The following is a 12,500-nucleotide window of genomic DNA, read 5'->3' as shown; positions in this document are numbered from 1 at the left end:
AGTGTCGTTCCTCCCAGTTGATACGAAGCGCCAGTTTCTGCTCTCCAAAGGTCTGACCTCTGATCAAGTCTCCGCAGCACTTGCAGCACACGATGCGGCCGCCTCTGCCCTGACCTCAACACCTCCACGTATGTGCAGCACATGTGTGCGTGTGTTTGTGCGTGCCAAGTTTTATGTCTGTGTGTCTGTTTCTGTGTCCGTGCGTGTGTGTGTGTGTGTGCGCTCACTGCTGTGGGTACTTGTGCGCTCACTGCTGTGGGTACTTGTGCGCTCACTGCTGCGGGTACTTGTGCGCTCACTGCTGCGGGTACTTGTGCGCTCACTGCTGCGGGTACTTGTGCGAATTGCACTTCCGGTTTGTGTTCGTGTGCATGCCGCCTCATGTGCGACTGCAACCCTCACATCGGCGTCCTCGATGCATGCCGGTCCTGCAGGCCTTGGGTGGACATGGCAAGAGCTGGGACTTGTGCTGGGTCTCACTGCCACAGGCGGCTATCTCCTGTACAAATACCTCCAAGTGTGTATGGGTTTGTTCTTGCGCGCACGACAGGTTTCAACCCAGGAATCAACCAACAGCGCACCGCACCCCAGTCTCCCGCCCCCTTCCTCACCCCTTTATTGTGTTTGCTGCTGTCTTGTTACACCGCCCAGTTTTACTATCCATCAGCACCCATCATGAAGATGATGCGAGCTCGACCAACATCATCCGCAAAGCAGGTGTGTGCATGTGTGTGTGTGTGTGTGTGCGCATGTTCAGGTTGAGGGTTGCAACTCTGCTCCCCTCAATGTTGCCCGTGCAACACACTGATCGCATCCCTACATTGCGGTTGAATGCTCCATTGCAGCTTGAACGTATCCACAACAAACTTGGGCTGCTGGAAACCCGCATCGCAGCACTGGAGAAGAAAATGGACACCGATATGCCTGTGAGTGTTTCCTGGCACGGCTCGTAGCCGCTTGGCTTGCTCCTCGTTGTCCACGCGTGTCACCATGCTGTGTTTCACACACACACACACACACACACACACACACACACACACACACACACACACACACACACACACACACACACACACACACACACACACACACACACACACACACACACACACACACACACACACACACACACACACACGCACGCAGGGTCTGCAGCGGCGGATGCAGCAGCTCAACACGAAAGTCGTGAGTGCGGTTGACGAGCTACAGACGGACGTGGCCAACGTGAAGACAATGCTGCTTCGCCCAAAGGCAACACTCTCCCCGCGACGCAATGGCCTCCCAGACTGGCAGCGGCAGGTGCGCAGCAGACCAGCCACCGCCAACGCAACCGCCACCACCACCACCAGAAGCAACAGCAATAACACCAACCACACAGCGCATCAGGCACCTGCAGGCACCACCACTGCACAGCGCGCATCTCACTCCCCATCCTCGTCATCCTCGTCGCCGTCGTCGTTGTCACCGCCATTTTCCGCGTCTGAACGACACACCGCGACCACCAACGACAACAACAACAACAACACCAACGACAACAACAACAGCAACAACAACAACACCAACGACACCACAACGGAAGCACACCCATCACCTTCTCCACAGCTGAAGAACGACCAACAACAACAGCACAACAGCAAGAGCAACACATCACCGCAGGCGGTGGCTTGACAACTGCGAGCAACATACATGTGTGCGTGCGTGCGTGTGAAGTTGTCGCCACGCCACATCAATATCACTTTTCACTCTTGCCGCTTTTCCGTTAGACAGTGTGTATAGAAGAGAGGGACACGAGTGGGCAGCGAGGAAGGGAAGCCTCCCACAACCACAACACAAATACCAACACACACACACACATGCACGCATGCACGCGCGCAAACAGTGAAGAGAGCAAGAGCGACACAAGGAAGGGGCATGGCAGTTAACAACGCCACCCACGTCACACTCTGAACATGAAAACAGGCGCAGCAACAAAGCAAAACAAACGGGAAAGAAGAAGGGGAAAACGGGGAGAAAGTCAGCAAGTGCGGGGGCAGATGAAAGGGGGGGGGGGAAGGAAACAACACACAGGACCAACACGCTCTAGAACACAACACTGCAGCTCTAAACCCACCACCACCACCACCGCTACAATGACAACAGCACCACAATGCTGTCAAACAAAAAGACAACAGCAGCCTCTCGACAACACAGCGACAACCAAAGCACATGCACCCTCGTGTGAGCAGCAGCAGCACTGTCGCCACTGGTGTGTGGCACGCTGGTCGTGGTGAGGTGGAGCGAGGAGGAGAAAGGGGAGAGGGACGAGAGGAGGAAGGACTGCAACAAATAAAACAGGCACATCCTGCCGAGTGCAGTGCCAAGAATGGAAGGAAATCACACACAAAAAACAACGAAAAAGCTCAAGATAGATCTCGTGTTCGGAGAGGCGAAGAAGGCGAAAGAAGAGGGAAAGAAGGGAAGAGAGATGAAGCAAACCAGGAGGGGGGGGGGGAGGGAAAGAGGGAACAAGAGGCAAAAACGGTAGCACAAGCACAATGCAGCCAGGCACGGCGTGGAGTGGCGGATTTAGGCGTCAAAGCCGTAGCCACCCTCCTCGTTGCTGCCGGCCTTGAGCTTGATCGACGTCGACTTGGGAGGAATGCTGCGCGTACGCACACAACACAACAGGGTGAGGTGAGGTGAGGTGAGGTGAGGTGAGGTGAGGTGAGGTGAGGTGAGGTGAGGAATTGTTTTTTTTTTTTTTTGGTTGGAGAGAGGGGGTGGGTATGAAGGTGGGCACGAAGCAAGACACAGCACGACACAGCAAACAAACACAAACAACAAACAACAACAAACAACCAACAACAAACACAAAACAAATCAAACAAAACAAACACAAAACAACGCAAGCCAACATACCTCGGAGGTGGTCTGCGGACGGGCGGTGCGCCTGTGGGCGGCTGTGCGTGGCCGTGGTGGACGCGGGTGGTGTCGCTGTCACTCTCGTTGCGCATTGGGAGCTGCGAGTCAACCTCCTGCTGCAGCGACAGGCGCGGGGCCTTACCACCAGCTGGCATCGACGAGTACATGCTCTCCGGCTGGGCCTGCACCGGCGCCGACATGTCCAGCCAGTCCAGCACGACGCGGTACACAAACGCGTACTGGTCGGGCGTCTGGATCATGGCCATGCGCTGCGTGCGCATGTGCTTGGTCACCTGGTACAGGTCCATCTTGTTCTCCTCCCGCATGCGCTTGAGGCAGATCATGGCGGCAACAAACACGCCCGTGCGGCCAACGCCTGCGCTGCAGTGCACAACAAGCGGCTTCATCTGCTGCAGGATCGCCTGTAGCGCGTGCGTGCGTGCGTGCGTGCGTTTGTGTATGTGTGTATGTGTGTGGGTTTCGAGGTGAGCATACGACATGCAAACCATGCAAGAGCAAAGAAACCACCGCCCACGCAGGCGACAAACAAACGCAAAAAATAAAATAAAAAAATAATCACCACCAATTCGGTCCCCCCTCTCTCCTCTCCCAAACCACCACCGCGACAACGACCACTACAACGCTGGCTACGCACGTGCTCGTTGATGATTTCGCGGTTGCCGTAGATGCTCTCCTCCTGCGGCATGACCACGCGCGAGTTGGCGTACTGCTCAATCTCCTGGATCATGCGCACCAGGTTGGTGCCGGCCGTGGGCGTGCCCTGCGTCGGCCACTCAAGGTACTGCCACTGCTTCACCTCGCGCGTCTCGTCCAGCAGCAGGTTCACCAGCATCATCGTGCGCTCCATGAAGAAGCCCCGGTTCACCTCGCTCAGCAGCGTCACCTGGTAGTCGCCAAAGTTGAGGGGCGGCTCGTCGGGGTCTGGCCAGTACTGCTCAGACTTGACCCGCCCGTTCTCCTCCAGGTGCGTCATCATCACCACAGAGTGCACACCCTGCTCCCACACCATGCGCCAAAAGTCCGCAAGCGTGTTCTCCAGCGGGCCCTGCGTGGCAATAAACGCGCCCTTCTGCTTGAACCCGTCAATGAAGCTGGCGTTGATGTAGTCCGAGCCGACAACGCCCGGCACCGTCTGCAGCTTCACTCGCGTGTTGTCAAACGGAAGAATGTTGTTGAAGCGGTTCTTCTCCTTGTTGGCCAGGATCTGCGCGCTGTCCGTGCGCACGGCGGGGGCCGGGCCCTGTGCCAAGCGGTTGAACTCCTGCTCCAGGTTGGACATGTTCGAGCCCGCCACGGGCCGCCGCAGCTCGTGGAAGTGCTTGCGCAGCGACTTGGGCGACATCTCCGTCACCGCCGTCGACAGCGCATCGCACAGCGACGAGTAGATGAAGATGTACTGGTCCTCCGTCTGCACCATCGTGTTGCGCTGGCGACGCATCATGTTCAGGCACCCAAAGATATCCACCCGGCTCTCCCGCGAGGCCTTGTCCAGGTTGTAGTCCAGCGCCAGGAAAGTACCCGTACGCCCGACACCGGCAGAGCAGTGCACAACCATGGGCCCGGCGTTGGGCTGCGACCGCAGCACCTTGGCCTTGCGCAGCATGGTGATGATCCCCGCCGTGCTGTCCGGCACGCCGTGATCGGGCCACGACACGTACTGGAACTGCGTCACCGTGCGCGACTGGCGGCCCACCTGCACCGTCAGCGTGCGGATAACAAAGTCCGGGAACTCCTCCTGCTTGGTGAACCAGATGCTCATGTTGGTGGTGAGCGGCAGCTGGTCGCCAACGGCCTGCGGCCAGTACTGGTGGCACTTGATGCGGCCCTTCTCCTCGAGGCGCGTCACCATCACAATCACCGTCGTGCGGTTCTCCCAGATCATGCGCCAGAAGTCAATCACCGTGTGCGGCAGTGGACCCTGCGCCGCAATGTAGTACTTGGGCACAGAGTACCCGTCAATGTAGTTGGCGTTGATGTAGTCCGAGTTGGGGTCGCCGCCAATCACAGACAGCTTCACACGCGTGTAGTCGTACGCAAGAATGTTGGCGTAGCGGTTCTTGCTGCGGTTCGCATCCAGCTGCGACGACGTGCGCGGGAACTGGTCGCCCTTCTCAACACACTCGTACTCCTCCGAGAAGATGAAGTTGGAGTTGGCGCTCATCTGCTCAATCACCCGCGGCAGGTCCGGCACAGACACCTCGTGCCGCTGCACGGGTGGCATCTGCGGCGCACCAGCACCGCCCATGCTCGAGTAGATGGACGAGCTGTCGCCAGCCACAACCGGCGCTGCCATTGTGCCTGGCGGGCGCACGGGCACGGGCGGGCCGCCAAAGCTGGTCGACGCCATCGACGCGCCGGGCGGCTGCTGCACGGGCATGTTGCCGCGGGCAGCGAGCCCACCCTGCTGCTGCTGGTGGTGCTGGCCGTTCTGCGCATACCCCATGGGCGACATGGGCATGGACGACGCGCTCGTCTGCAGCGACGAAACAGCCTGGCCATACCCGTTGGACCCGCCGTTGCCAAAGTACGGGTTGCCCTGGCTCGAGTGCACGTTGGTCGTGCCGTTCGACGGCGCGGAGGACTCAAACAGCGGCGGCTTGGACTTCTGGTTGCGGCGGTACCGCACAAACAGGAACACCAGCACGACAATGATGAGCACAACGATGATCGCACCAACAATGGCGCCAATGGGGCTGGCTGCGGGTGACGACGTGGACGCCTGTGGGGACGAGATCAGGCGGCCCTTCTCGTCATACACGGGCTCCTTGATCGGGCCAACCGTGTCAAACATCTCGGTTCCGTCGCCAGACTGCGTGAAGGCGCGCAGGCGCACGGTGTACGTGGTGCCAGCGCGCAGCGGGCCGTTAAAGAAGCCGCCGTAGTTGAGCTCGTCGCCCACCACCAGCGAGCCACTCGTCTGCGTCGCGTCGTCACCGGTGTACTGCCGCTGGAAGGCAATGTACGCGCGCGGCGTCTGCTTGTTCACCCGCGCGTTCTCGTTCGTCTGCCAGTCGCCAAACGCACACTCGTCCTCGCCACTGGCCGACGTGCAGTTGTACATGGTGTTGAAGTGGCGGCTGTCCTCCGGCTCCACGATGACCTGCACCTGGCGCACGGGCCCAAAGCGCGTGTTGATGATGGGCCACGTGATGCGCAGCGTGGTCTGCTTGCTCTCGCCGTTGGGCCGGTCGTCGTGGAACTGCACCGTCGGCAGCTCCGCCGGGCGGAACGACCACGTCTGCACAGACTCCGTCGCGCTAAAAGGGCCCGGCGCAAACTCGGTGTTCTCGGGCGCCACCTTGATCTCGTACATGCGGTTTGGCTCCAGGTCCATCAGCGTCACAGAGGGGTTCTCCTCGCTGGCGTCGTAGGGCACAATCACGTCCGTGGCGTCCAGTTCCGGAGACGTGGCGCTCTGCCCGCCGTTCTCGACGTAATCCACCGCCAGCCCCTTATAGCTGACCACGTAGTGGCGCGGCGGGCCGTTGAAGTCGTGCATGGCAATGCGACCCCACTGCACCGTGATGCTGTGCGCGTCGTTGGAGCGGTCTGTGATCACGGGCGTGGCGGCTGGCGGTGCCGCCTCCGTGCGCACCGTGTTTGTCGTCAGCAGCGCACTGGCGTCAAACCCACCAGCCTGCTCCATGCCAACAAACACAGAGTTGATGGGGTACACGTCCACCTTGTACTGCACGTACTCCTGCAGCCCGGAGAAGCTGACACTTGTGGTGGACGTCTCCTGCGTCGCCACCACGTGCTCCGCGGGCGTGTCCGAGTGGTCATCAGCAAGTTGCGTCAGAATCACGCGGTACTGCAGGCTGGCGTCGTTCCAGTCAGACACGGCGAGCGCGTTCCACGACACGTCCAGCGTGGTCGTGCCCTTGGTGGTGGTCAGCTGGCCCACACTGGCGCCGGGCAGCGCCGGCGACAGAATGCCGTTGTTGTCTGGCGTGGACACGGTCGTTGTGTCAGTGCCCTCGCCAATGGCTGTCAGTGGCGTTACCGAGAACGTGTACTTGTCATATGCGCCCAACGACGTGAAGCGCGTACTGAGGCCGTCACCCTGGTTGTTGCTGCCCAGTTCCGCCAGCGAATATGTGAGGTCGCTGTGCACCTGCGCCTGCGCCTGCTGGTTCGGCGTCACCCGCACGACAACGCGGTACTCTGTGATGATACCGTTGCGCGTTGCAAGGGTGGGTGGGTTCCACGTCAGCAGCACGCGCTTGGAGGCGTCTGTTTCGTCCGTCTCCTCCGCAGCCACCAGATTGAGCACAGGGCCGGTTGGAATGTACTCATCGGTTGTCTTGGAGAAGGAGGGCGACGTGGGCGATTCGGGCGACACGGGCGCGCGGTTGGTGACCGTCGCCGTGAAACTGTACAGCACACCGGCCCGCAGACCATCAATGACGCGCGAGACAGTCGTGGTGGCGCGCTCCGCCGAAGTGAGCGGCGTCTGCAGCGTGGCCAGGTCGCCAAACGCGTCGTTGCCGTACTCAATTGTCAGGTTCTGCAGCACGCCGTTGCGGCGGTTGAGTGGACGGATGTTCACGCTCACGCGCACGCGCTTCTCCTGTGCAGTGTCATCTGCCAGCACCTGCACATTGGTAATGGCTGGTGCCGTGGGCGTTTCCTCCTCCGTCAGCACAGTGATGGTGTTGGCCTCACCGTCGCCCACGCTCGTGTGCGGCACAACCTCCAGCGTGTACTCCATGAATGGCTGCAGGCCGGTGGCCTGGAACGTGATGGTGCTGTTGGGCTGGTTCTCAAACTCCGTCACAATGGGCAGGCTTGCAGCGAGCGTCGAGTCGATCCTCTGCGTGTAGAACGGGTCTGTGGAGATGGTGAGCGTGGCCGTGTAGGCAACAATGCCGTTGCGGTCGGGAACCGGGAGCGGGTCAAAGTCAATGTCGACTGTACGCGGCGTGACGCTCACGTCGCCAAAGACAACAGGGGCGGACGGAATGGCCTCGTCGGTGCGGATGACGAACGTGGCTGCGGGCCCAATGCCAGCAGACGTCCACGCGCGGACCTCAACCGTGTATGTGACGTACGCCTCCAGGCCAACCAGCGGCCACGTGTACACCACGTCGCCGTTTGCGGGCACAAACGAGTTGCACACGGACGCAGGGCAGTTGTCCAGCGAGTCTGTGGCAACGCGTGGGTCGTCGTCCTGGCGCGAGTACACAATGGTGAAGTTGGTGATGAGCCCCTTCCGCTCCAGCGGTTCCGGCAGCTGCCACTCCACCATCAGCGATGACGACGTCGTCGTCACGTCCGTGTTGGTCACGTTGCCCGTGGGTGCTGCGTGTTATGTGTGTGTGTGTGTGTGTGTGTGTGTGTGTGTGTGTGTGAGCGAGAGTGAGTGAATGAGGGTACAGCTTGGATATGCGTGTGCTTGTGCATGTGACAGGGAGGTTCACCAGCAGTCACAAACGACTCAAATAACGGCAACCTCAACGAAAGCAGGAGGCAAGGGGCAGGCGCGTGCAAGTCACCAAAGTTCAACTTACACATACACACACACATACACACACACACACACACACACACACACACACACAAACCTGATTCGAGGAGGCGAACTGTGTAGGTCTCGGACCATGGGCTGAGCAAAGATGACATGCTGCCTTCCGTCTGCATCTGGAACTCGTACACAATGGCGGGATGCAGCGGGTCCCCACTCTCGAGGGTGGTGAAATCCTTGGTGAATGTCTGCGCACTGTACCTGAACACGTGCCAGTCGTCAGCGCCACCAAAGTCAGCGTCCGTGATGGTTGTGTTATCGGCATACGTGGTGTTGGCGGCACGACGCACACGCACGAGGTAGGCGACGAGGTCTGAGTTGTGCGTCTCGGGAGGGGGCGCCTCCCAGGTGATCGTGAATGACGTGTCTGAAGGGACAATGGACACCACCGCCGGTGGCAGGTCAGGTGGTGCATCATCCGTCTCAAACACAATTGCAGGGAGGTAAAACTCTGTGGCAGAGATGGCAAAGCCAGTGTCCACGTTGGTGCGCGCCTGGATGGTCACGTTGTACTTCACGCTCTCCTCGAGGCCGGTAAACACGATTGATGATGCGGGGTGGTCGACCGTGCGCACAAATTGGCTGGGCGCGTTCGGGTCGGCGTTTGGCTCATCATCCAGCCGCTGCACGAGCACGAGATACTGCACAACGCCGTTGAGGTCAGTCTCATCAAGGGGCGTCCACGTGACATTCACCGCAGTGGCGTTGATCACGGCGATGGCGTCAAGTTGCGGTGGCATGTTGGGCGTGTCCTAAACGTGTTGGCCACAACATCGCGTGAGTACAGGGCAAAGTCAAACGAAGGGCACACGCCAGGTGCAAAGCAAAGGAGGAGGAGGGGGGAGGAGTTCAGATAAATGGAGAATTGAGCGATTCATCACAAGGGTGTAAGCAACAGCAGGACGAGTGGCCACAACACAAGCGATGCGTCTATTGCAAACAAACACAAACACACACACACACACACACACACCAGTACACAACAGTGCAAAGACACACACACACACACATAACCACACATCAGTACACACGACACACACACACACACCTGATGCGTTTGCGCGGTTGCGGGTGTGGAGATGACACTGCGACGGTTGCCAAACTCGGCCTGCACCTGCACCTCGTATGTGTGATACGGCAGGATCTGGTCCGTGAGGTCAAGGTGCAGCGTGTTGCCATCCACGCTCTTCTCAATCACGGGCGCGCCCGTGACGTTGAGGTCGCGGTACTGCACAAAGTAGCGCGTGATGGCGTTGGGCGGCGTGGGTGGCGCCGTCCAGTCCAGCAGCAAGAGGTAGCCGTCAACGACGTTCATGGCATCCGGGTCAGGGCGGGTGAAGTCGGTGATGACGGGCCGGCGCTGCGCAAGACAGGTGGGCGTGTCCATCGTGTTGGTGAACGCACGAATTGGCGCATAGCCAAACGGCAGGAAGAGGGAGACGTTGGTGCCGTCGACGTCGAAGGAGGCATCAAGCGTGTTGTTGACAATCATGTCCTGGCGCGTGTGGAAGTTGTACGCGCCGCTGCCATCAACCTGCAGCACGCTCACGCCAAGCTGGTCGCTGGAGGCAAGCGGTGTTGACGCCTGGAGGAAGTATGCGCCCGTGTCCTCCGTCCTGTTGGTGCGGGCATACGGGATGCGCACAAACTTGAAGTTCGGACCAGGGGCAGTGGAGGCCGCAGCAAAGGTGGCATCAAAGTCACTGCTGGAGGCGACTCCAGCCACGTCGAGATACAGGCGCGTGTCGTCGGCTTCGGGGGTGGACAGGGTGATGTTGGTCAGCAGCACGCTCACGTTGAAGGACAGCATGCAATCGGAGTCTGCGGCCTGCACGGTTGTGACGGCCACACGCCGCAGCGCAACCAGGCGACCCGCCGCCAAAGACAGCAGGAAGGACACGTCGTCAAAGGAAACGATGCCGTCGCTGTTGGTGTCCGCGTCTGCGCCCTCTGCAAGGTCGTTCTCGGTCAGCCGGCCGCTGTACACATCGGACAGCATCAGCACATCCAGTACGTCCAACACGCCATCGCCGTTCATGTCAAAGGTCGGGTGGTTGGCGAGCACCGTCGTGAGGGTGCCGCGGGGGCCGCTGCGACGACGGCGGGCAAGCGTGTTAGCAACCATGGCTGCAGCGTCAAGCTCAAGGTCGGCAGCACCGTCGCTTGTCAGGCTGCTGCGTCGGCGACGTGTCATCATCATCGGGGTGGTCTCCACAAACAGCGAGGACGTGGTGGCATCAAGCTCAACCAGGCTCGGGTTGCCGTTGGCGTCCACCTCAACCACGGAGCCGCCGAGCGAGAGCTGCGGGCTGGTGGTGGTGAGGTTGCGGGTGGTAAACACGGCCACGCCGAGCTCAAGGTCGTCGCTGGTGATGGCATTGCCGGGGATGACGACAAACACGCTCAGTTCACCAGGCGTACGCACGTTGAAGTCGAGGAACGCAAACTGCACGTCCGAGCCAAGCTCCACCGTGGCCAGCGCAAGGAGGGCCGGGTCGTACGTCAGGCTGAGCACGGCTGCACGCAGGTTCTCCGCCTCAACGTGAAGAGGAACACGCACGCGCGAGAAGGACGCGGCAGAGACGCCGTGCGGCCCAAAGCTGCCAGCACCCTCTGCGGGCAGGAGGGACGGAAGGCAGGTGACAGTGGCCTGCACGGTGCCGTTCACGGCGATGCCGATGGTCACCTCTGTCGCGCTGCCATCGTGCAGGGTGATGATGCCGTGTGCGTCCACGCTCAGGGCATCCGTGTTGCTGGACGTGAAGGTGACGAGGGATCGGATGGCGAGAGAGCCGTCATCAAGACGCACCTGCCCTGGCGACAGTGGCTCGCCGGTCACCTCGGCAGCAATGTCGAGCGTAAACGTGGCATTCACCCGGCCAAGGAGAGGGAACGTGCCGTTTGCATTGGCCACAACATCAGCCACGCTGGCGCCCGTCACGCTCAGAGGGAGCGATGCATCGTCTCCCGCAGCAAACAGGACGGCGGTGGTGGCCGTGAGACCGCCAAAGGTTGCGGAGAGCGTGGCGTTGCCGGCAATGCTTGTGGTGATCTGCAGGCTGGCGTCAGCTGGCTGCAGGGCTAGCGCAGCGTCCTCCTGATCTTGCTGGTCGTCGTTGGCAGCGGTGAAGCTGGAGGCAAACACGGCCTGCGCCATTGTGGCAACCTGTCGCAGCTGTACCGTCACTGCCATGTCCTGTTTGGTCGTGTTGAACACGGCAACGCAGCTGGCAGTGAGCGCTGGCCAGGCTGTGGCACCGGCGCCAATTGGCGGGACCTCAAACTGCTCTGCAGCGGCAGCGCCAGACGTGTGTGTGGCCGAGCCCTCAACACCACGGGCCGTCACCGTCATGCGCACAGCATCGAGCGCGTACTTGTTCACGGTGACAGAGGCCATGAGGTCGCCGTCAACCGTGGTGTACGTGCACTCGCTGGCAACGGCATCTGTCTCCAGCGCTAGCATACCTGTGAAGTCACCACAGTTCTCATCGGCAGACGTGAAACTGGCAGACGTCACGGTCTCAACACTGCCGTCGCTGAGGGTGCGGGTGACGGTGAAGGCGGCCGATGACGGCAGCCCTGTCACAGCCTCGGCTGCGCCTGCGTTGGCAAAGGGCACGACCAAGTCAACGCTTGTCGGCGACACGGCGATGGACACGACAGTGGCATCTGTCGTGGTCACATTCACGGCGGCCTCAAACGTCTTCCTTGCACATGTGGCCTTCGGCCACTGGGCGGTGATGGCAGCAAGGCCCGAGGTTGCCGTGGTGGTGACGGTTGCCGGGTCATCGTTGCTCTGCGCCACAGTTGCCACGTCCGTGTTGTCGCTGGCAAAGGCGACTGCGGATGGCGCGAGCGCCAGCTGCTGCCTGTTCTCCGTGACCTGCTCCATGACGACGGCTGCCACGTAAAGGCGCGCCGCGTTGGCGCTGCTGGTGAAGCGGGGAAGGTTGCTGCTCGACACGCTGACCGCGGCCGAGACCCACAGGTTGCCTGCGTCGTTGATGGTGGCGGTAAAAGTGGCGCCACCGACGGCGTACGCACGCACGCCGAG

At 60.5% G+C, this 12,500-nt stretch overlaps 2 protein-coding genes across 2 annotated transcripts in view; one reads left to right on the top strand and one right to left on the bottom strand.

Moving 5' to 3' along the window:
• The window catches only part of PTSG_11181 (uncharacterized protein), a gene marked incomplete at both ends in the record, with an annotated part of 1,703 nt that extends 35 nt beyond the window's left edge, over positions 1 to 1,668 (top strand). The window contains 5 exons of the mRNA XM_004987771.1: positions 1 to 128; positions 435 to 517; positions 652 to 717; positions 846 to 926; positions 1,147 to 1,668. The exon at positions 1 to 128 is cut by the window's left edge and continues 35 nt beyond it. Coding sequence (XP_004987828.1) covers positions 1 to 128; positions 435 to 517; positions 652 to 717; positions 846 to 926; positions 1,147 to 1,668 — 880 coding nt within the window. The remainder of the gene's footprint in view (positions 129 to 434; positions 518 to 651; positions 718 to 845; positions 927 to 1,146) is intronic.
• Positions 1,669 to 1,753: 85 nt separating this feature from the next.
• Positions 1,754 to 12,500, bottom strand: part of PTSG_13149 (uncharacterized protein) — a 16,011-nt gene continuing 5,264 nt past the window's right edge. Inside the window, 6 exon segments of the mRNA XM_004987770.1 lie at positions 1,754 to 2,641; positions 2,899 to 3,323; positions 3,557 to 8,223; positions 8,487 to 9,198; positions 9,495 to 12,411; positions 12,417 to 12,439. Of these exon segments, the coding sequence (XP_004987827.1) occupies positions 2,566 to 2,641; positions 2,899 to 3,323; positions 3,557 to 8,223; positions 8,487 to 9,198; positions 9,495 to 12,411; positions 12,417 to 12,439 (8,820 nt within the window). The 3' untranslated portion in view covers positions 1,754 to 2,565.

The sequence above is a fragment of the Salpingoeca rosetta genome, assembly GCF_000188695.1.
Source record: "Salpingoeca rosetta unplaced genomic scaffold supercont1.41, whole genome shotgun sequence".
NCBI lineage: Eukaryota > Choanoflagellata > Craspedida > Salpingoecidae > Salpingoeca > Salpingoeca rosetta.
The sequence above is the reverse complement of the archived record's forward strand: the minus strand, read 5'-3'. Positions and strand labels throughout refer to the sequence as shown.